The sequence below is a fragment of the Brachypodium distachyon genome, chromosome 5 (genome assembly GCF_000005505.3).
Source record: "Brachypodium distachyon strain Bd21 chromosome 5, Brachypodium_distachyon_v3.0, whole genome shotgun sequence".
Classification (NCBI taxonomy): Eukaryota; Viridiplantae; Streptophyta; class Magnoliopsida; order Poales; family Poaceae; genus Brachypodium; species Brachypodium distachyon.
The window spans coordinates 9,795,480-9,818,479 of NC_016135.3; the positions used below are offsets into that span (position 1 = coordinate 9,795,480).

The following is a 23,000-nucleotide window of genomic DNA, read 5'->3' on the forward strand; positions in this document are numbered from 1 at the left end:
CTCAGGGATCGTGACCCTTGGGTAGATGGGACATGAAGAGGTACGTTTAGCTAAGGAGTTGCTGGCAAATTAGCAGGCGTCTCACCACAAATTTACCACGCTCCAAATCCAAGACGTCAGCTGTGAATTGGGCGGCTGAAGGATGTCATATGCAGGGATACACGAAAGGAGGTGGATTCACAGGATACTGCCCCAATGAGGCAATAAATGTGCAGACTATCTAACAAGGGCAATTGCGTCTAATTTGAGCGCAATCCAAATATATCAACTTGTCAAGTGTAAGTGTTAACCTTTTATGCATTGAAGACCGGCTCACAAGCAAGCAAAGAATCTGAGGGGATAAGGACCAACAAAATAATGATATCAACTAAACGGTCTGGCATTCTTGGCGAAAGAAAATAGACAATGTGCATGATCACATGAAGTACATTGTGCAAAACTGAGGTGCGGTACAGTGTTAAGTTAAATCACACACCAGCTGCCACCATCCATCACCTAATCCTCCTGCAACGCCTTCGCCAGGTATAGCCTGTTGAAATTCTGGCCTGCAACCCTGCAATTGCAATGCCAATAATCAATGTGAGTGAACGACAGTAGAACCAACTGACAAGCAAATGCAGTGTATTATTTCAAGTTCTGCGTACCCGTTGATATGGTTGCAGTAACTGGAGATCTGATTGGTTACAAGATAACCCTCCAAGCGTGATGGCTCGGGAAGAGGCTTGAAGATAGGGTTGGATGGATCTTCTTCTGGCAATGGCTCCTCGCCAGCAGCTTTTCTCGACATGTTTTCTTGCCTGTATTAGCGCAGATAGTAAGAGAGGTGTTTAATGGACACATGATTGCTTTACTTGTTTCTGGGAGGCACTTTGAATGCTCCAACTATATATAAGCTATACACTAAGCATTGTTTTCACCTTCTCTTTTGAAGCCATGCCTGCTGCTGTGACTGTTGTCTCCCTAGGTTGCGATAATAATATTGGAACTACATCGAAAGGAAACACTAGGTCAAACATATTGATTTGTCACTTCAACTTCACAAAAATCTTACTTTCCATAAGATACCTTGTTTTGCTCGGAAGAAAGAGCATCCATGCACCCAATCATAAATTCCAAGTTCCTTTCCATAAATGGAGCAGTTGACAATTTAAGACGGTCAAAGTCACACTGGAACCATAAACGAAAAAAAAATAAGTCCAGAAAATGCTAAAAGTATGAGGACAGCAAAAGCATTTGCAAATAAAGGAAATTAACCTGTGAAACAGGTGATTCAGGTTCCAGCTCCTTCATGAAAGCACTGACAAGCGCAGAGTTGGACACTTTGATCTTTGAGATAAACAAGGAAGCATACATCAGGACATCAAAATAGTTGACATGGCAGAAATGGAAGATATATGAGTGCATACCGGTATCTCCTCAAAAATATCAACCCATGACAATTTCTTTTCCCTTAACCTGTAAAAACATTGTCAGTTGCATATACAATGGTTTCCTAACTTGCTAAAAGGATTGAATCGCTGAAACAAAAGCATACTTCTCTCCAGTCAAACCATTGTTACGGTAAAGCTCCATAAATGAGTCAGTGAGTTTCAGGGCTTTGAGAGCTAGCACTCCTTGACTAGACCTAGATGGGTCATACACGATGCACACACACCTCCGGATGTTCTCCTGCGACATGCAAATATCATTCCAGCATGGAAAATAGGAGAACATAATAAAAACCATGATTTTTGGACCTACACAAACAGAAGTAGTTCATACTGGAAATCTATCACATGGAAAATCATGGCTCAAAATCATCCAAAGTTAAAATTGAAGTTAAACAACAATATACAATCTTACTACATTAAAGGAAAAGAGGCACCCCCATTCACACAAAACCAATATAGTTGTTCAATTACTGCCAATATTTACAATGATTGGATGTGGTTGCAGATTAGACCTGATATCTCAATCTATACTACCAGCAGCCACCACATTGTTGGAATCCACCATAGAAAAATGGTTTTTGTTTTACTATTCCATGGATACGCAACCATATCTGGTCAAAACCTTGGCATCAAGCTTCGACCATCCAGTTTTCATGCAACATCAACCTTATTCTTTACCCAAACCACTTGCAAGTCATAACAATCTCTCCCTAATAACTGCATTGCCTTCTGTTATTTAGAAGTATTTCAAACTTTAGACCCAATAGCTGGAATCTTTGAAAAGTTAGTACCTACTTGAAATCCCATGGAAACTTGAATCTGAAACTAAAAACTTGTTGAAAACTAGACCCAGATGCCTGAGATCTACTGAATTTTGTGGATGAATGTACGGTTTTATCAAAAAAAAAATTGGGAGGTGGTGGGGGGGGGGGGGGGGGGGGAGGCCAAGGAATGTACCACCACTATCATAAAGGAGAAATATGTGGTGCATTCATTTAGCTCCCTACAACCAACCACATAAAACCAGTGAGCCAAAAAACATGCATCTGTTTCACCCTTCCCGCACGGAATTGCTTAAAAAAATAACTTTGCCAAGTCAAATCCAAAAATCTCGCCAACTCCCTGCAATAAAACTCCTACAAACTCCTTTTTCAGGTCTACATCATAGCTTAAAATAACTAACGTTGTCTTATATGGCAGATAACAATTCACGATGTGACTATTTGGTGTAGGCATGTTGTACATTACTGAAGTTATACAGGTGTTTCGTGCAAGAGGACATGACTACAGATTAGATGACTGAAGTGGGAATGGTGGAAATTTATTTGGAAAGAACTAATGACGAAAAGGTGGGGCCCGGTAGCTAAGTTCAAAGCTGGGGAGGATAGCAACACTAGTAAAAATGTTAAACACTAAAACAAAGCTTATTTCTTTTTGCCATACCTGATAGTTCATAAATGTTTCAATCAGTTCGACAGTTTGAAAAGATCCAAGCAAACAAGACTGATACCTGCAAGCATATGTAAAAGCAATGCAAAAAAAAAAGGTCAAAACATTTTTATTTAAACTACATCACCTTAATACATAAACCGTGATGTCTCGAATGTAATAGCGGATTAGGCATGAATGCTATAGAAGGCTAGAGGACACAACATAAGCAAGACAAAACATGACGGGAGACCTAAAAAATGCAAACAAGCACCGGTGCCATAATCAGGTAGCTCAAAACGAACTATGTTGGACAAGTAGTCATGGCCACAAACTCACAATGACATATAATGTTGAATATGAAATATACTCAGCATATTTAACAAGACTTGTAAACACGTAGGCTAGTACACAAATAGTGTAAACCATGGCGTATGTGCACGAACACAAAACACTGACAAATGAACCCTCTGTCGTTGCGCACGAAATATAAAACACTGAAACATCAACCCTCTGATTTTCCCTCAAGTCACACAACCAGGAAAATTACCAAACTATAAACAGAAGCAACAGTATAATGCATGTTTTTAGAGCCAGCGTTGTATCGCTGTGGCACCCCTCTAGGCCATGGCATCTGGCCTCATGATAGAAATAGTCATGTGGTGCCCGCCATGGGACCATGGCATCCAAAAAGCGAGGCGTTGTGTCGCCTCAATCAATTTTCAACACCATATGCTGGCTGAGCAGGTAGGCACAGGAAGGATAAACAGGGCACGCGAGGGAAAAGCAGTGGCACACCTTCAGGATAGGGGCAAACTTAGGTACGTCTCTTTTGTCCACCCTTGTCCTCTCCAGCGACTAGCGGCCTCCACACCCTTCCCTAAAGCTTTAGCTCAACCTTCCACTTCCCCCATATAGCTCCAGATCTGCATGGTTCCCTCCAGCTTCAGCCCAATCTCTGGCTGCCCTCATCCACAGATCTAAGCAGGGTGTATTGCAGAAGTAAATCCTACATCCCTCTCCTCTTCTCCCCGTCTCTTCCTCCCCCGATCTCTTTTCCTCCCCGCCTTCCTTTGCTCTTTTCTGCTGTGTACGTGTAGGGCTAGAGGCTATGTGCTGAATTCTGAGGTAAAGCCATGTGCTATCAACACAAAGGGTTATACTGGCTTAGGTTCTGTGCTCTGATTCAATTTGCTATTGGATGTGTGCTGTGATTTAATTTCCCATCATAATAATTTAGTAATGTGATTTAATTTGTTGTCAAACTAGTTTTTATATGGTCGCCAGGACTCGCTATACCTTTTTAAAACCAAGCCTCAAAACGGTGGACAGGTGCTTAAAAATGAATAAATGCAGCTGTCAGTTTGAGCCACAAATCCCTAGCAGAATACAGAGTTAGAGGCTATGCCCAAAACTAGTGTGTCCTAGGTGCCAACAGCAGTACCATCTAAATTGGCAAATAAAGACATCTCAATTTTTTTGTCTACAGTATCTACAGGCCTACAATGTGCTTAACATGTGGAACATCACAGCATAAGGTACATGTTGTCAATAGAAAAAACAATGAAAAACTATTGCCTGAGTATGCAAGGGCAATTCGCTACTAAATATTTACTTAGATATGCAAGATCATGGAACTCTTATTACATGAAAGCAAATTTGTCAACACGTCTCAACACACCGCTCACTATTTCTGAATTAATTGAATATCAGTATGTAATGAGATCAAACAGCTTCACATACCATCCAACTGTGTTATTGTCAACGTTAACCTCCCTCAAGCACCTCATCATCTCGAGCTGATAGTTTGCACCATCTGCATCTGCCTCCTCATCATCCTCTCTGGTCTGTAGTGATAACATGCACTATTAGCCTATAAAATGTATACAGCAAAATTATCCTGGAAGTAACCATGCCATACCAAGATACAGAAACCACTATCAAGAATGTCAAAGACTCACAGGGAAAGGGAAACAGTTGGTCACTTCCAGAACACTACCAACATCCAAACCAAGCAGTTGCCCTGTAACCAGAGCTGGCGCAAACTCCTCGCAGTGCTTAATGATCTTCAGAACTGCCTGCATAGTAGAGGCAAACACATGATAGTGAGAAGAAATTAGAGTAGCTAAGCTGTGCAGCCTGCGCTCTGTAACTCAGATACCAGTTGCTAGTCACGAGAAAACCATCCGATCAACCACTAGTAAACTGTAGCTGCTTTTAACGGGGCGAAAATTTTGTTTCAGTCTCGAACCTTTGTGCACTTCTTTCAATGTGTCAATATTTTGGGCTAATAGAATTGAGCTTTGAGCAACATTGGAAACTAGAAGAAATAAACAGTCCTATCGATTGTATTCCTCACCCCAGGTAATGCCATTCATAAGATCAGTGTGTTCTATCACTCTATGCATATACTGCCGCACCCCATTGGCAGACTATGGCAGTACACTGCAGTACCTTTTTCCACTATGCACTAAATGACACAAGGGTTCCACTTTATAGCGCTCCATTTGGCACTACGATAGCTCTTCAAAAGGACCGCTCTTTGATTTCTATTTGTTCAACATATGGCATGTCAGTTGAAAGCCCCCTTTTAATAAAGGATCTAACAGCAAAATCTTACATGAATTAGTAAAGATACAGCGACCTAACTCACACTCGGCAAAACAACTGCATACTATCAACTCAGTAATCAATCTAGATGAGGAGGACCTAGAACAGAAGTAGCGAGAGCTCAACGCCTCAACCAAACGAACAGATCCTTCAAACAGCGAGAGCTTCCTCTCACGAGTCAGCGACCAAATCAAACGAGCTAACATAGCGTATAGACGCGTAACTACCGAGCTAACGCAAAAGGGGGATCGAGAGCAATCACCAGGCCCTCCATCTGGACGACACGGAGCGGCGGCGGCGCCTCCTCGGTGACAGTTGCTATGGCCTGCAGGAACGACTTCCCTCCCGCCGCTGGTGCTGCTGCAGATCAGACAAGCAAACGCCCGATGGCAGCAGGGTCATAAGACGGGGGCGTGAAGTGGAACAGAAAAATTGAGAGCAGGGTTTTCGCAGCGCTTACGGTTCGCCATGGCTGCTCGGTGCTCGGTGATCGGCGGCGCGGAGGAAGAGGAGGAGGAGGAGGATGCTCTTGGAGGGACGGCGCGACGAGGACGGGAGGGAGAGGGGAGGGCACGATTCGGGCTAGGGTTTTGCTAAGGTTAGAATTGAGTCGATTCTGAATTGATCGATGTGCGGCGCAGATCTGCTCAGGTTTGCCGCTTTCGCTCTACAACGGCAACCGCTGACAGATACGTGCTTTACAGCCGTTAGATCCAAAATTGGACCGTGACGGTATTCCGCTTGAGGCTTGGAACCATATTTCGGGCCACTGATTCGCAAAAATAAATGACGCAGAATATAAGGAAAAAGATACTGGATTAAAATATTAGACACTTCGCTCTTACACCTTCAATTTTTAAATTTATGTTCAAGGTTTGGCCTCTTTGTACAACTCGTGTGTCTTCAAACAACGACTATTCACCAACAACTTTCAATGGTGTCAAACAAAAAAATGGCTGTTGGTTCAGTAAAAGAGATTATTAACCATATATTGTTGCACTAGTAAACACAAAACGCAAATATAGAAGACTATGCAACCAAACTTAGATAGCGATCTCGCGTATTTGAACTCAGCGACCTCCTTGTACTTTATGTCATGTATGTTTGCAACACTATTTTGCAATGTCACCAATTAAGAACTGGCATAGTCAGTGTTCAAGATTTTTACGATGAGGATGTTTTTTTTATCACGGGTCGCAAATAGCTGTCATTTTCCTCTCGCTTCTCTTTGGTGATTGACTCAAGATGACTTCATAGGCAACATGTTAATTAGGATAAAGAAGTGGGATCGATCATCATGTGGCAAACAACATTTAGGCCTCTCATCATTCCTCTTTCGTCATACCCACATATGATGGTCTGACCAGATTAAAGTTTGTTCTCCTTGCTTAACCTGCATATGTAATTCTGCATGCATCTTTTGGCCTTTTGCACGCAAGAAATTGATAAAGAGAAAATGAACATGTGAAACATGAAGAAATAAATAGATCAAAAAGAAACACACACGTACCTACCGCTCCTTGTTGCTCAGAACAGTTCCTGCTGCTGTCGTCCCTGTTTCATGTGTCTCTATGGTCGGCCGCAAGGAAAGTTTACGGCCGGTCCAGATGAAAAGACAGCAAATTGAATGGATTCTTGGGATTTAATTAGGAGATGATGAGGACATCCCCATGTTGATGCAACCGCTGCACCTACAGCCACAATAGAAAGACCTCTCACAAGAGCTCGTGCACGCCAACTTAATTATCAGATACTTTTGTTTCTTGGAACGATTCCTTACATACATGAGAATATGATGCTGCCTAAATCAGGTGTGTTTGTTACACTTAGGAATGATGGATCTAGCGTGGATGAGAGGGACAAGCATTGGAACATGATTACGCATGGAGAGGATGGCAGCAAGCGCGTGAGGGTAGAAGATGATGCACCACTGGAGTTTTCAGAACTTTAAAGCACCATAATAAGCGATGAAGATGTGGACGAAATATAGAGATTTCTACTTCATAATTTCGTCCATATGATTATTTGGTGCTGCGTCACCTTTAAGTTTGGGTCAGGCCCATGTAATTTTCGTTCACATAGAGGGTTGAACTTTTAGAGTCCGTGTAGGATAAGGAAACCGACCTAGAGAGGGTTTTCAGCCTCCTTTCCCAAGGCTGGCCGCATGCCCCTCTATATATACCCCATTAGGTCATCGCTTAGACTCGGATTTTGTTTAGTTTAAGATTTAGCCATTGCTAATCTTCACCATAGGTGCAAGTGTCAAATCGACCTTCTGTACTACGTGCTTACAGAATCCTATCAATAAAGTTTCATCTTTATTCGCAATATCTTGATTGCATCTATAATTCTTGCCAGTTCTTCGGTTGCTTGCAGGAATTGATCCTTCGGGATCAGGTTGATCTAGCTCCGGCGTGGTCAATAACCTCGGAAGTTGGTGTAGCGATTGCTAGGGCGCAACGTCTCTCACGTTTGTAGTCGGTTCGTCAACGTCGACCTCCACCATAATCGATAGCTACCTTCTCATCGAAAGATCGGGCACTTTTCCCCTATCAGGAGAGGTGGTGGCCCTCCCCTTACGCGCAAGGATGAAATCCAAGATGGTGGCATCCTCGAAGACTATGGCAATTTGGTACGTGCAGGGGTTTCGAAGTCGAAATCCCAACCAATTTGGTACGATAGCCGCACCGCCACCATCTGCGCATGCCGCCCCCCGCCATCCCGCCCCAGCGCGCCGCTGCCTGCCATACCACCCCAGCACGCCGCCACGCGCGCTGCCTCATCCTTCTTTCTTCCTCGGTGCTTGATCTGTGATGTCTTCGGTTCTGCTCGATTGGAACCAGACAACGACGAACTCGTCGTCGTGGTGGTAGCACCTGCGGTCGGGGCGTCGCGGGTGAAGGTGTGGCCACAGAGACGGGAGCCTAGGGGGGCAGCGGAGTGCTTGGGCGTGCGGAGGGAAAAAATGTTTGGGTGTTTTCTTAACGTGAGCGGTAATTTGGTGGCATCCGTACGTAGTAATTTTGATTAAAAGACCTACGGACGTCCACCACCACCAACGCTTGTAATTTAATAGATAGTAATAGATTATGCCTCCGATCAACCAATATGGAATGTACTTGAAATGTTACAGGTGGATCCTCAATTATGTGGCTCAATTATTGTACCCTAAATTATTGTAAGTACCCTTAGATTGTGTTTCATTGAGGTTCATTCAACTTTGATGAATCTTCTGCTACTTTGTAGATTTATTTAGCCTGTTTTGGAAACAAAAATTAGCTTTAGTGCAAGTAATGTATAGTACTAACTAGTTTAGAGTAAGTTTGAAGTTCCAAAAATAGTTAGATGAACTTTACCGCAAACTTTCGACAAAAATGTGAACGCTTCTATCTTGGATGTGCTTTTCGCCCAAAATCAATTGGATTACACCTAAAAACATCACATGTCTCCTCTAATGTGGTGGTCTACCAAGACAGATGCCTCCGTGGTGAGCTATGACGGGAGCAATGGTGCATCATGCAGATAACGAAAAGAGAAGAGTTTGCGCCAAAAAAAGAGAGAGAAGAGGTTGCCCATTTGCAGGACAATCTAATCTAGCATGCACACATATTTGTAGGACAAATTTTGCACACATATAGCGAATACTGGGGCGATGTCAGCCTGACATTTTCCTCGATCGGAGGGCAAAACAGGGATAGTGGAGGGGACATGCGACCCATGCCTTGACCAAATCTAATGTGTAGAAAGATCAGTGGCAGCGACAAACGGATTATGGCTGACTACGTCACATTGTGAGAGGCGGGAGAGGTTTCAAGGAGCGATTGAGTGAAGAGAAGCGTGAGCAATCTGAGAGAAGAAAGAACATAAGTTTTTTTTTAGAGCAACGATCTGGCTTTATTGATTCAAGATACAAAGTACAAAAGATTGATACACGAACGAACACAAAAGAAAGAACATAAGTTAACAATAAAAAAGATGATTAGAAAGATCGCCTTGGTGTAAGGCTGAACGTCAAAGCCCAAAGGGGGTATAGCCATATACGGTTGGGTACTTGCTATACATATGTCAAAATACGGCAAGTCAAACGGCGTGGAATTGTGAAAAATATATGTTTGGTAAGAACTCAAGATAGGCGGCAACACACGGTAAAATAACAACATAGCAGGAAGATACATGAGTGGAAGACTTTATGTGAAATAATATTTGTCAAGTTGGTTGGTGTCGATATATGTTATATGTGATCTGGCCAGCTAACTCAAGCCCGATGTCATATAGATGTTATCAAACAATTTCCAAGAACAAAGCACAATCGATCCCCTTGCTGCAATCCTGTCCATGCGCTTGTTGTGTTCTATTGTACTCCCTTAATCCAAAATAAGTGTCGCGGTTTTGGACTAAGCCTAGTAGAAATTTGTACTAAATCAGCGACACTTATTATGGATCGAAGGGAGGAAGGTTCACAACAAACATTCATTGTTCATCAATATATTTGAAAAATCCTTGCTCAATTGGTGATGGCGATCCGTCACATTCAGACTATATCATTTTTTTGCATCACTTACTGATTTGGAATAAATCATTAAGATGTGAACGAGTATAATATTCTATTTAAACAAGTACTTTGAAGTCCATAGCAAGGCTCAGGAATTATACTACAGTAGTATAACTAGATACTGGGGATGTGCACGGATCGTGAGGACATTGTGTGGTAAGTTGCACTATCTTCGGCTTAGAGTTATTCAAACCATAGTACCATACGAACAACATCGAAGAGATGCTGCTTTCTGAACTTAATTTTTCATATATATCATTAGCCACATGCCACTAAAATACACCAGATGATTGCTGAATCTTTGAACAAAGAGTTAGCCATCTACAGTAACTCTGAACACATGGCACAAAAATTGGGGCGAACAAAACTTTGAAAGCTATAGAGGCCTTCACACAGAAGACCAAATTCTGTAAGCAATCGAGGGAATGGCTGTTAAATAAGTTGTGGCATCCTCAGCCCTTCGTTCTTAGTATTGTGATGCTGCCTTTCCCCCCTTCTGTTCTGATTCTTGTCTTGTTGATGACTGGCTTGCCGGAGAAAGCTGAAGTTCCCAGGATTTCTGGAGGCTTCTTCGGAGGAGCATGGATTCGCTGATTTATATCCTTCAGAGTCACAACATCTCCTTCCTCCCAAGATGGTTTGATAAGGGTAAAAGGGTACGCTATAGTTGTAGTTATATTTTGCTTCACCTTAATCAGTGAGCTTCCTCCTGGTAGGGCAGCAGAGCCAAATGATCAACATATATAAAACTAGAAGTTCAAAGTGTGTAAGATAGCGTTTTGTGTTTTCTCGAAAAAAAAGTGTGCAAGATAAGTTGATGGATAATAAGATATTGTTAAACTGAAATACCTTTAGATACTTTGAGCTTAGAAAGTTTCCTAGTCTCCTGCATTATGAGACTTTCTGTCACCGGTGCAGTCTCAGTTGTTCCTGTCGTCACAGAAAGAACAATAAGTAGCCGAACAAAGCTATAAAATCTTTGGTTTGAACAATACACTATGGTTGCCGAAGAACAGCACAATGCACCAAATGCAAGTAGACCACAATGGAATAGTACAAAAGATATGAAACAGAATGTTCTTTGCATCTTAGGAACAAATACTTGCAATATGGAGAACACATGCATAGACTAGAAACTCTGACATAAGAAGAAATTTCTTGATTTATTTTTTTACTTCAAAAGATGTTATAGAAATGTGCTTTGCACTAACCTTGCACATCAGTTTGACCATCAACATCAATATATGTAACGCTCTCTTGGCTAGAAGGCCTACAGTGAACCAAAGATGAACATGTCATGATTGAAAAGGAATGTGAATTAAAACAAATTGGTTTTAATGGAACCAGATAGGAACCAACATTTGATCAGGCGTGTGGTACATAATAGTTCCATCAGAGCAACTTTCCGAATGATTATCTGATGGCCGGTAGGGTGCTCCAATTGACAAGGAACTTGTCTTATCTGATACTAAAACTTTCAGTTAGTAAACAGTAAAGGCCTGGATGTAGGCAGATGTCACACACTCAGACATATATGGTGAAAGGACAAACCTAAATTATTTGAATTGTGCTGCACATCCCAATTTAAGCTCTCTAGTTCATCAGTGCAAAGTAATGAGGTCTCTGTTACCTGAAACGTTGATAAACAAAGAAAGCGTGGTGTAAGTAGTAGCAAAGTGATAAAGATTTAGAACATACTGCACGACATAGCCAGGTAGTAGTGAACCACCTCAGACATGACAGAAGTAGAACCCATTTCATGATCTCCAAATTCTGGCTGACTAAACTCAGAAGGGTACTCCAACACGCGTCGCCGCTTTGATTCCCGTGATTCCTCCAGGTCCAGGGTCTCCTTGCAGGAGATATCTGTCACAAGCAACCTATTCCTTTGAGCAAAGCATTCAAGAGTATTATAATACATCAATTGGTAAGTCTCAGAACAAGAATTTCCTACCACCAATATCAAAGAAGGAACGGCAGTCTCGCAGAGGAGTTTGATTTCCCAGCATTCCGAATAGCTCATCATCATCATCATCTTGGTTGAGGCAATCCCACACGAACTTAGCAACATCTGTTGTGAACATAACAATGACGAGATAGTAAGTAAAAAGGATATAAGTTTCCGACATGGATATCTGTTATGGGATTGAGCAAGGTACCATGATTTGCATCACTAGGTTCACAATGCTCCTTTGCTTGCCAATCCCACAGACTGCAGTAATCATTATTAGATCAATTATAAATTAAACCGAAGCAATACACTGAAATAGTTGTGCAATTATAGGCAGCACTCACTACTCAGTTCTGTGGACAGGTGATAGAATTAAAGATTGCATAAATGCTATGAAGGTACAGATGTTATGCAGATAGCAATCAAATTTTAGCAGACCCCTCCGAGCCCAGATTATCCACATCCAAATATCCAATCAAACACACAAACTCTACAAATGACCTTGCCTCCTCCTAGCATCTCAATTGCATATATAAAACAACAGTAGGAGCGTGCATCAATGCTCCAAACGCATAAACGGGGCACCTAAGAACCATCTAACTGGTCACACCAATCTACCGAATCGGCAAACCATAAATCACAACCACGACAAGATCTCTGCACTCTCGGACGGATCGCCGGAACGAGTCCCGGATGGAGCCACCGGAAATCACCAAGCCGCCATGCCGATGCTAAGTTCAAGACCCTACCAAACCCTCCCTCGATCCCCTCGATCCGCCAACAAAATCCTCGAAACCGCCCGAGAAACCACGGAACACATATCCCCGCGAGGGCCGCACAAGAGTAACGAACAAGAGGAACGACGCACGCACATTTGATCATCGCCGGCGCCGGCGCCGGCGCCACCGCCTCCCCCGCCGCTACGCGGGTCCATCGGCCTCGGCCCCCGAAAGGGCGGCCACGACTAGCCGTTGCGTCCCCCTCCCTCCTTTGACTCTAGTGGACACGAGGCGGAGACAAGAAAAGAAAAGCAGTCCTCCGCTGTCTACTCTGTTCCCCCGCGGCTCGCTGAGCGCCGCATTTGTAGTCCGAGATGCCACCGGTGGGGGAGAGAAAGAGGAACTAATAAGGAGAGGAAAATATAGAAAGAAATGCCGAATGGAAAAAAATTCGGTGGGCAGGAGCAGGGCCAAGGTTTGGGCTGGCTGAGGAGAAGGCCGTTAGCGCCCCTGGGCGCTCTTTGAAATATCGAAAAAAAATGTCCATCTGCCACCTTTGTACAGTAGTAATGACATGCCAAAGCCCGGACGTGGTTGTGCCAAGGTCCAGCTAAGCCATTTATAAGATGGACTCCACCAGCGTTGCACATTCGCATTGCCGATTGGTACAATCATCATCACGCGGTAATGCAAAAACCATGGGCAACCAATCACTAATGTGATACGGTTGTCAAAGAATTCCCTGATTCCTTCTTTCTATTTCTAGATTGTGCACGTGGAGATTATTTTCTTATCTGTAAAACTTTTGAGATGTCAAACCACACTCTTTTTTTGGAAATCAGAAATCAGAGTCGATGATGATTGTCTCAACCAATAAATTAGGTTGATTTTTTTTTGTTTTTATCCAATTCATTGCAGGATGCTCACGGTCATAACATACCCACACGCTTCACTCGACGCACACGATTGGGAAGATTCATCCGTCAAATCAGCGGTGGAGCCAAGATTCAACCAAACACCAGCCAACATTGTATTATACATTGTGATTACCAGTTGTTTATACTTATAAACATAAGGCAAAAAAAAAATTACAAGCCCCAGGCCATGGCCCTTGTTGCTTGGGGCCTGGCTTCGCCTCTGCATCAAATCTTCTCACAAATGTTTTCATCTTCATCCCGTGTTTGTGATCTACCAGTTCCGACTTTATCATAAACAACCCTATGTAGGCGGATAATCACATCGACATTACCAAATCCACACTAGCCTAAGACACCACAAACTCGGGTTTCAACAACTTACCTCATTAAAGAGGAAAATAACAAAGCTTGTGCCAGCTAAGATCGTTGCAACAATTGGAGTATACTTTCCACTCGTAGTAATTAGATGCATGTCGCTTTCCCTCATTAAGATTTGTTTTCCACGAGCGCAAGTGCAATGACCCCAAAGCAAAATTTAGGTTAATTAAGGTTAATTATGGACAACTAAGGTTAAGCATTGCATTCATGCCATCATTACATGCATTAATCTTGACTCCAAATTAAAACTTTTGTGTATAAATCTCGTACTATGTTTTAAACCTAAATAATTTCGATGGTAAAATCTTAACCAATGACCTTGGGAATTCTTGCAAAAGATCGTATATTTATAAGATGAGCCCTGCAAATTTAAAGTTTTTTGGAGCTTATTTAAACACAAAAATATTTATTTCACAATTTAAACTATATTTAAATATGGTAAAACTACTTCAAAATTCATAAAACAAAATTGAGGGTTGCCTATTTTAGAAAACTCAAATATGAATTGGAATTTCTTGGAATTTTATCAAATATTTAAAAGGGGCTAGGCAAATATTTCAAGCCTAGTAAATTTTAAATCTGATTTTAAATTGACATACATTCAACTATTCTAAACTTGCTCCAAATGAGCTAGAACTTTACAATATGTAGAGAAAATGATTTGAAGCATGCATGTTAAACTTCATAATTTATGACCATTTTTTCAAAATCTGCCTTTTCCGTAATAGGATAAAATATTTTGTTTGGAATTAATTAAATACCGCCGTGTGTCATTTTCTGGTCGGCGGCCGGGCCGGTCAAACCACCTCTGTCGTGCACCAACTAGGCGTTGTGTGTGGGCGCCACCTTAGGACCCGTGGAATCCCCAACTTCGGCCCGTGGACCCCACGGTGCCAGCCAATAAAAAAAAGGGGAGAATGTGCTATTTCTCAAAGCGCTCTCCTTCGAGGTTAATTGCTCTTGGTGGTTTTCCTTTCCTTATGGAGGTGCAGCACATCCTTCACGGTCTTCTCGAAGCAAATACAAAAGCGTGGATGCTTTCGGCCAACTTTTACTGCCAGGGCTCCCCAACATCCAAGAGAAACAAACACGGTGAAGATTTGGAGGCAAACTCAATGCTTTGCTCGTTATGGATCTCAAATCTTAACTCAAAACTTGAATCACTCTCAAATCCACCTTCTTCCTTAAGGTGCACACTTCACTAAGTAGAGTGAGCAAACGAGTTTCGTGAGCAGCTCATTAAGCTCGTTATTTTTCAAAGAAAGAAGTCCATATTTCACCCCAAATGTATTTCTCGGGACGCATAACCCCTAAAGTCGAAAACCGTCTAATTTTGATCCCAAAATCCCAAATACCAGATAAATCACACCAGACAGTGGTTTCGGGCTGATGTGGCCAATTTAGGGCGCAAATGTGTCTCTCACGAAGTCACCAAACTGTCATGAAGTCATGCAAAAAAGAATTGCATATTCTAGCATGTTAGCGAACGCTCACGAACGCTGATCGAGTGCTTAACGAGCTCGAGCCGATCACGGGTTCGGGGTTTCAGCTTGTAAAACTTTGAGCTTAACGAGCCGAACAGCTCGTTGGTCCAGCCAAGCACAACGCAAGCAAGGTCAACTGATAGGTGAGCTTGCCTCAATGTGCTTGTTTTTCTTCTTTTGGAGCAACTCGGGCGTGCTTGCCTGGAAGGCATAAAGCAAATGAACCAGAAGATTAACTGACACGTCCAAACACTAAAGTGTTAAATCAAAGCACGTTAGTTTTGTCTTCATGCCCGCTGGAATAATGTCCACAGAAATCGAAATCAGATAATACACTGAAGCCAACAACTTAAAAGATTAATTCCCACCTCACACTTGACCATGACATGTGAATTCCTACAAGCTCACTTCACAGTTCACCAATAAGGTCTCACAGTGTGCCAAATTGAGATTTCAAATTAAAAATTTAGCTTTTGCTACCTTTTCATGTCACTGTGGAAGGGTTGCCAAATTAAAAAAAGATGGAGCCGGATCACCTACTTGCTCCCGGTGTTAAATTACTTCAAACAATATCCATGCATGCATCTGCTTCCTTGTTGGTTGAAAATAGACGAGGGAGGAGAGAAAGTACATTTTATATCTGAGTTTTAACAATGGTGGATTCTATACATGGAGAAATTTGGTTTTGACTACATTGTATTGAAATAATACTTTTAACTGCCAAATAATATGAGGCGACAAATTTACCATTTGTCACGTTGTAGAAGCCCTAAAGAGGGTCGATTTCTGTGTAGAGCACAACACAGGCCCCATGCACAGCATACGGGCTGCGAGAACCTACGACAAACAAAGCCATTGCTGCCCCTCAGCGAACAGAATGGAACTCTAGATTCCTGCGGATAAATCATGGCATCAGTCAAACCAATTTGTACCATTCATTCAAGAAAAAATGGTAAAATTATAATCTCACAACAAATAAATACGACTCATAACAGTAAACATTAGACACAACATTTTGGAAATTGTGCCAAAAGCTCCAAAGCTGAATAATTTCAGTTTATTGGACAAAACCAACATTACAAACATAGAGCAGCAATGGGAAGACGTTTAGATTTTAGTGGCATGCCTTCAACTTGTATTGTTAACATCCTCTCACTTTTTTCATTTTTTTTTGCTACATCTGAGCTCAGCAAAAACTACATGCATATCAGATCAGAGTACATTTTAATACATATATTTGGTCCAATAGTCTACCAAGCCTCTTTCCTTTAAGATCGATGTGTATGTATCATGTATGTCACAACAATATTTCATATGCATTCATTTGTGAAAAAATGAAGACATAAGAGCTCTGCTTTTTTTCTGCAACTACCCCCGCGTCGCGCTCCTCTGGCGACACGGGGGGAACCCAGCCGCCGCCGGCCACAGGGCCTCCCCTCCTATCTCCCCAGCAAAGCCGCTGCCGGAGGGGGCGTCGGTGAAGCCACGCACGCCCAAGGAAGGGGGCGGCGGGGCGGTTTCTGCTCTCCTCGCGGCCCTCTCGATGCTTGGTGCGGAGGGGCTGCTGCAGTAGTGGGCGGCGAGCGGCAGCGTGTAGGCTTCGCAGGGCTGCGGGCGTGGCGGTGCTCTGGCCAGCACGGGCGCGGGGAGGCTGTGCGGGCGCTGCGCGGCGGGGCTGGTCATGGCCCTCCTTGGGGTGCTTCTGGGGCGACGGCTTCGTTGCCGAGGCCGGCGTGGCCAGATCTAGAGGTGGAAGCGCCGGATCCGGGGTTGGTGATGCCGGATCCGGTTGGTTTCGCAGCCGTGCTGCTGGGATCCGTGGTGGTGGCGCACGGCCGTTGTCTTCGGAGTTGTGGGCCCGATCTGGGCTTGGCGGGCCATGGCCATGCTGCCCTATTCCGCTGCTTGTGTGGCCAGGATGGCGTGGCCTGATCCGGTGCGTGGGGCGGTTGCAGCGCCCTGGCCGGTGCTCGTTGGTGGTTTGGCACGTGGCGTTCGGCGGGCTTCGCCGACACTCGTGGTGGTGGTGCGGTGGCCTCTGGTCGGGACCTCAGCTCGCAGTGCTGTCTGCGCTTGTCCGTGGTGGGTTTGGTGGTTGCGTGTGAAAATCTTGATTCGCCGTTGTCGGTGCCAGCGACGGCGGCGTCCTTGGACGTCGTTTCCTTCTTGAAGTCATTGTTGTGCAGCTCCGCCACTTCTCACCCTTTGCAAATGAGGTGGCTCCGAGCGAAAGCTCTGATTCAGTGTCCGGGTCGGGTAACAGTGGCGTCCTTAGACATCGTGTCCTCCTTGGAGGCGTTGCCTCTGGAACCCTCATTTGGCGGCCGAGTATGCTCGCAGCGGGGGGCCTGACCAAGGAGGGCGGCTTCGTGCGACGCGGGCTTGCCGATGCTCGAGCTCTTACTGTCGGGACAACCTCTTCTGGCTCCGGTCGTCGAAGAAGCCCAGTTCTGCCTACCTTCTCTTGCGCAAGGAGCTGCTCCCTGTTCGGCGTCGTTGGAGTGGAGGGGGCTCGTCTTCGCGGTAGCGGCTTGTTTCTTCGGTTTCGTCCTGTGTTTGCTCTTTGTCAGGGTTTTTCGTTCAGCTTTTCTAGAATAAGCTGGGTATTGTATCGGTTTTCCGGCTCGGTTTTCCTTATAAACGGGGCCAATTCTTTCTTCTAATCGAATCACGGGGATCGACCGTTTGTGTCCTCAAAAAAAAGTGAACACATAATAAACCTCTGCTAGCACAAGGTAATCAATTCTGGGTTTCAAAATCTCAAATGTAAAATTCAGTTACAAATTGAGGGTGACAAACTATAGTGTGAATACTATAATTTTAATTAAATATCAGAATTGTAGTTGTAGGATTTATTTTAAAAACATTGGATCTCAAATATTTAGTGAGTACGTCTGAAAGTGAAGTATAGAGATGGTGGAAATAATTAGATATAGAAAGTAAGATTACTACTACGTATTATCGATTCCTTGAGAAGAAACAGAGTATCATGTTTTATTAGATATTCCTGCCATGTTTTAGCGAAGTATACCATGATACTGTCTATTCCTTATTTGCGACAGAGCAGTTTACAATATTTACGAAATATACCGCTGCTCTTAACTGGAAATGGATTGCCTCCTACGAGGTAAGATAAATGTGGAATCTTGGATCATGTAGAGGCTCTGATTACATCATAACTATCTGGGAGTGTCTAAAAACAACTCTAGGGGCTCTGATTACATATGCGTGTCAGACTGAAAAACAAAGATACGCTGAGAAAATATTAAAGTAAACTGCCTAGAAGTAACATAATTTTACAATAAAAGCAAGCACTAGTCTAGTTTGCGTAGAGGTTTCCTGGAAAAGTAGATGATGGTTGACCCAGGAGGTATTTTCGATCACCATTATATGCAATATTGAGATCCTAAAATAGTACTCCCTCCGTTTCATAATTTTTGTTTTAAATTTGCCAAAAATGGATGTATCTCTTTTTAAAAAGCGTTTAGATACGTGTAATATTTCGACAAGAATTATGAAACGGAGGGAGTATTGTTGAACTATCTGACCAAAGGGAAGAATTCCAATAAAAGGTAAAGGAGTTGGGATATACATTCCAAACTAGGTATTATAACAATCCCAAATGAGCAGTGATATGAAATGACATTCTTCCAAGCTCAATTAGTAAAGGAAGTTTGAAGCCAAATGCTCAGGTATTGTTGGTTATCAATTATTTGTGTAGAGGGGATAAAATACAAAACACACTCGGACTTTAGAGCTATGAAAGGAAAAAAAAACAATGTAACGATAAGTAAAAGTAAAACAGATAATATCCACATAGTAAGGGAAAAGGAAAATATTTCATCCTGATACTACTTAAAGATAAGCTTACCTCCTCAATCAGTACAACACAATAGCACATCTATCCGGGTAACCATCTTATGTATTGTGCAGAAGTTCAGCTCTATGGTGTGCACCATCAATGCCTGTGTCCACAAGCATAGGAAGTCATGGAACCAATGGCATTCCAACAAAAACTCAAATAGATAAGGGGGCATCAACGATATTTGCATAAACTCACAGCTGTAATTTGAGAAAAACAACTCAGCCTTGATGCACCATTAGTAATAAATAAACAGAAGTCCATGTATATCGAATGATGAAGAGAATATTCCCAAAAGAGTAGACCAGCAATTCTTTGTATAATAATTATAGTAAATTGTATGTTTCCTGCTGTCGACATATTCTAGAATTGTATAATAATGATGTAGCCAAAGGTGGATGTAGCACCATTGCCAATTGGCATATTTACAGGAGTAAAAAAATTCTAATGAGGGAGGCACGCCCACTGGCTTCAATTAAGGAAACTCAAAATCACGATACTGCAGAACCACCTAACATAAAGGGAACTATGCACCACTAACAGATGTTTTTCCAGATCACAACCATCACATAGGACGTGACCAAAGAAACATCAGGGCAGAAAAAACTACGGAGCAACATCACTATATGTTGGAGAGTTCATCAAGCAGCAAACGAAACAATTGATAAAACATTGTTCAAATTGTTAGTTTAAAAAATAAAAGGTGTAAAGGCATTCCATCAACCAAATATTGAACATAACTTGGTTTTGTTATATCCACTTTGGAAAAGCATGCTATTATGGTGTTACCTGCAGCGTAGACACTTTCAAATGGATGATAGTGAGAAAGGAGGTTGGTTTTGAAAAGTCTCTTAAACCGCAATGACTCAATCGATCATAAAGACACCGTCAACTGTCCACATGAACACCACGTTGTTTTCCTCAGCAAACCCTAGCATCGGCGTGATCCCTCACTCTTCCTATGGGTTCACGTGAAGTAGCTTATCCAGTTCAATAGTTCTTCGCAGTACCCATGAAGCAACACCATCATTGTTGGTGTTCCTCTTCCATAATTGTGCTCTGGTGCATAACATGAAGATGATACCCAGCCCACCATCCTCTGCCTGCATAACCCAGTAGTGGCAACTTTCATTCAACATATCCACTGGCGGCGCAGGTATCACAGCTAGGATCTGCCTATTCAAATCAAACTCAAGGATGCCCGACGAACCCCCAACAAACAACCAATATAGAGAATCCCCAATCAGCACAGCAGGCATCATCCAAACCAAGGCGTTGGACAGGAGCGGTGTTGAGACGAGATTACCCCATATGCCGGTCTCCGACGAGTAAACACAAATGATCTCTCGTGAATGTTCATCATCATTGCTTGTCATTGTCAAGACCACCTGGAAGTGGATGCCTTCAGCAGTGCGACGCACCGCCCCGTTCAACCTGAAGTTGTCCAGATCGAACCTTGGGGGAATGGCTAGGCGGTGCTGGTCGTGGGTGATGATGGTCCCACACCAGGAGCTGACGCCGCGTTAGGTTTAAGATGAGCATGAAGCCATGACGGCATCCGAGGGACCGCAAGCGTTCGTAGTGGTCACCATCGTCGAACCGCAAAGAGAAGCGCTCGGGAGGGACAAAATTGGGGCTGTCCAAAGTGGGTATGAAGGAGAGGCCAATGTCACGGTCGAAGAAACCGAGGAGGGGAGGGTTTCGGCGGTGGTGGAGGCGGAAGCGGCGAAAGAAGCCAGGGTCGAAGATGAGGCAGAGCCAACGCTTGGAGACGAGGGAGGCGCGGGGGAGGGAAGACGGCTGCGGGGGAAGACGGAGGAGGATCTCGCAAAGGAGGTCGTCGTCGTCAAGTGGCGACTCCGGCGGTGAGCTGGTCAGCTCGCCCTCCTCAAAGGCATGCGGGGTGATGAAGTCAAGTGCCGACCCTAGACACCGTGATAACCACTGGAAAAAATTGGAGCCCATGGTGTTTTGTGTTTTCTTTTCTTTTTTCTGCTCTCGGCAGTTCTCTCGATCTCTCTCTTTTATCTCTTCTCTCTAATCTCTCCTCTTCTTTTATTTCGATAAAAAACGGAGAACGTGGCCACCCACTCCTTACGCAGTGGTGAACTTCTGGATATCCATTTCTCTTGCACGGCACACATCTCCTTCTTTCCTTTCACTTTGCTATCCCCGCCGTCCTCCTTCTCTCTTCTCTCTTTTTATTTCGATACAAAAACGAACAGGCGCGTGCCCACGCACTGCTTACGCAGCAGCGCACTTCTGGACATTTGGTTCTTCTCTAGAGCCCTTACTTGATCCATCCATTTCTCTCGCACGGCACACATCTCTTTTTTTCTTCCCACTTTGCTATCCTCGCCGTCCTCCTTCTCTCTTCTCTCTCTTTTTATTTCAATATAAAAACGAACATGCGCGTGCCCACCCACCGCTTACGCAGCGGCGCACTTTTGGACATCCAGTTCTTATCGCGTAGCCCTTACTTGATCCTCTCTCGCACGGCACACATCTCCTTCTTTCTCCCCACTTGGCTATCCCCCCTCCATCCTCCTTATCTCTTCTCTCTCTTTTTATTTTGATAAAAAAAACGAACAATCTGTGTGCCCACCCACCGCTTATGCAGCGGCGCACTTCTGGACATATGTTTCTTATCGCTTAGCCCTTATTACTCGATTCATCCATTTCTCTCGCACGAAAACATCTCCTTCTTTCTCCCAACTCCTCTATCCCCGTCTTCCTCTTCCAAACCCTTAGCTGCCGAGCAACCATCGTCGCCCCAGCAATGGTCGCCGCCCTTAGCCGCCACCCTAGCAACCGCGCCGCCCTTAGCCATCAGCAACCGTTGTCGCCCCAGCAATCGAGTAGAAACCGCCACATTGCTTCGTCGCGTGCTGCTAGACGGGCCGCCACCAGCAACCGCCGCTGCCCAGCAGCGGCCTCCACAGCAACACAGTGTTGCTTCCACAATCGCCAAAAGCAACCGTGCTCAACACTTGAGGCACATTAGTACTCTATCCCAATTCCACTCGGATCCAATCTGACCAGGTTGCCACCCTTTAAGCATGCGACCTTTTAGGTTCGCCACTCGGACATTACTTTGAATCCCCCCCAAGCACTCATCTGTGTCTCCGACTAACTCCCTACTCGCCCTTGAGAAACACTTGCTTGTCTACGAGTGCTCAAACTTAAGTTGATTGTCGGTAGCGGCACCTAGCAACACGTGCTGACTCCCGAGTGCCCACAAAGTTATACTGACAACCATACAATGTGTCATATGCATCATTCCTTTTGCCTCTCTCGAACTAAACACGAGTAGTTTCATCCATGCGGATAGCTCGACTATCTTCCCATGATACAGATTTTCAATGAGGTTAACACTTAAGCCAAGTAGCATGACCATGCTTTCCGAATCTCATCACTCAAGAGGGCCCAGAGATATCCCTCCGAGTATCTGATCACTTGGGAGGGCTTGGAGATATCTCTCCGAGTAGGAGGAGCAAATCCCATCTTGATCAATCATGACTAGCTTCATAACAAACCTGAAAACCACCTTTATTACTACCCAGTTACATAGTAGCGTTTGACAGTCCTCAAGTAAGATGATTCATATCCCAAGCATGTGCAGGGAACTCAGGTCTTGGACTAGCAAATACATCGTACTTGAGACTGAAA

At 43.7% G+C, this 23,000-nt stretch overlaps 2 protein-coding genes and 1 pseudogene across 4 annotated transcripts; all 3 read right to left on the minus strand.

Annotated features, from left to right (window-relative positions):
- Nucleotides 1–269: 269 nt before the first annotated feature.
- Nucleotides 270–6,096, minus strand: LOC100826610 (eukaryotic translation initiation factor 3 subunit H). 2 transcript variants are annotated; one of them, XM_014896194.2, is made up of 12 exons: nucleotides 5,929–6,096; nucleotides 5,731–5,825; nucleotides 4,820–4,936; nucleotides 4,602–4,705; nucleotides 2,874–2,940; nucleotides 1,535–1,668; nucleotides 1,407–1,455; nucleotides 1,255–1,326; nucleotides 1,066–1,167; nucleotides 918–985; nucleotides 645–797; nucleotides 270–553 (listed from the first exon to the last, which is right to left on the minus strand). In XM_014896194.2, the coding sequence occupies exons 1-12, from the start codon at nucleotides 5,936–5,938 to the stop codon at nucleotides 496–498; spliced, it is 1,029 nt and encodes a 342-aa protein (XP_014751680.1). In that variant the 5' UTR covers nucleotides 5,939–6,096; the 3' UTR covers nucleotides 270–495. The 2 variants fall into 2 exon arrangements, with proteins under 2 accessions (XP_014751680.1, XP_003579584.1); XM_003579536.4 differs by having other exon boundaries at nucleotides 5,731–5,828; nucleotides 5,929–6,095.
- Nucleotides 6,097–10,197: 4,101 nt separating this feature from the next.
- LOC100826924 (protein XRI1) lies at nucleotides 10,198–13,097 on the minus strand. 2 transcript variants are annotated; one of them, XM_003579537.4, is made up of 9 exons: nucleotides 12,844–13,097; nucleotides 12,180–12,232; nucleotides 11,975–12,091; nucleotides 11,750–11,886; nucleotides 11,572–11,650; nucleotides 11,380–11,482; nucleotides 11,232–11,290; nucleotides 10,870–10,950; nucleotides 10,198–10,729 (listed from the first exon to the last, which is right to left on the minus strand). In XM_003579537.4, the coding sequence occupies exons 1-9, from the start codon at nucleotides 12,903–12,905 to the stop codon at nucleotides 10,473–10,475; spliced, it is 948 nt and encodes a 315-aa protein (XP_003579585.1). In that variant the 5' UTR covers nucleotides 12,906–13,097; the 3' UTR covers nucleotides 10,198–10,472. The 2 variants fall into 2 exon arrangements, with proteins under 2 accessions (XP_003579585.1, XP_010239783.1); XM_010241481.3 differs by having other exon boundaries at nucleotides 11,380–11,488.
- A 6,290-nt stretch (nucleotides 13,098–19,387) lies between these two features.
- Nucleotides 19,388–21,296, minus strand: LOC100843125 (annotated as a pseudogene).
- Nucleotides 21,297–23,000: the final 1,704 nt, after the last annotated feature.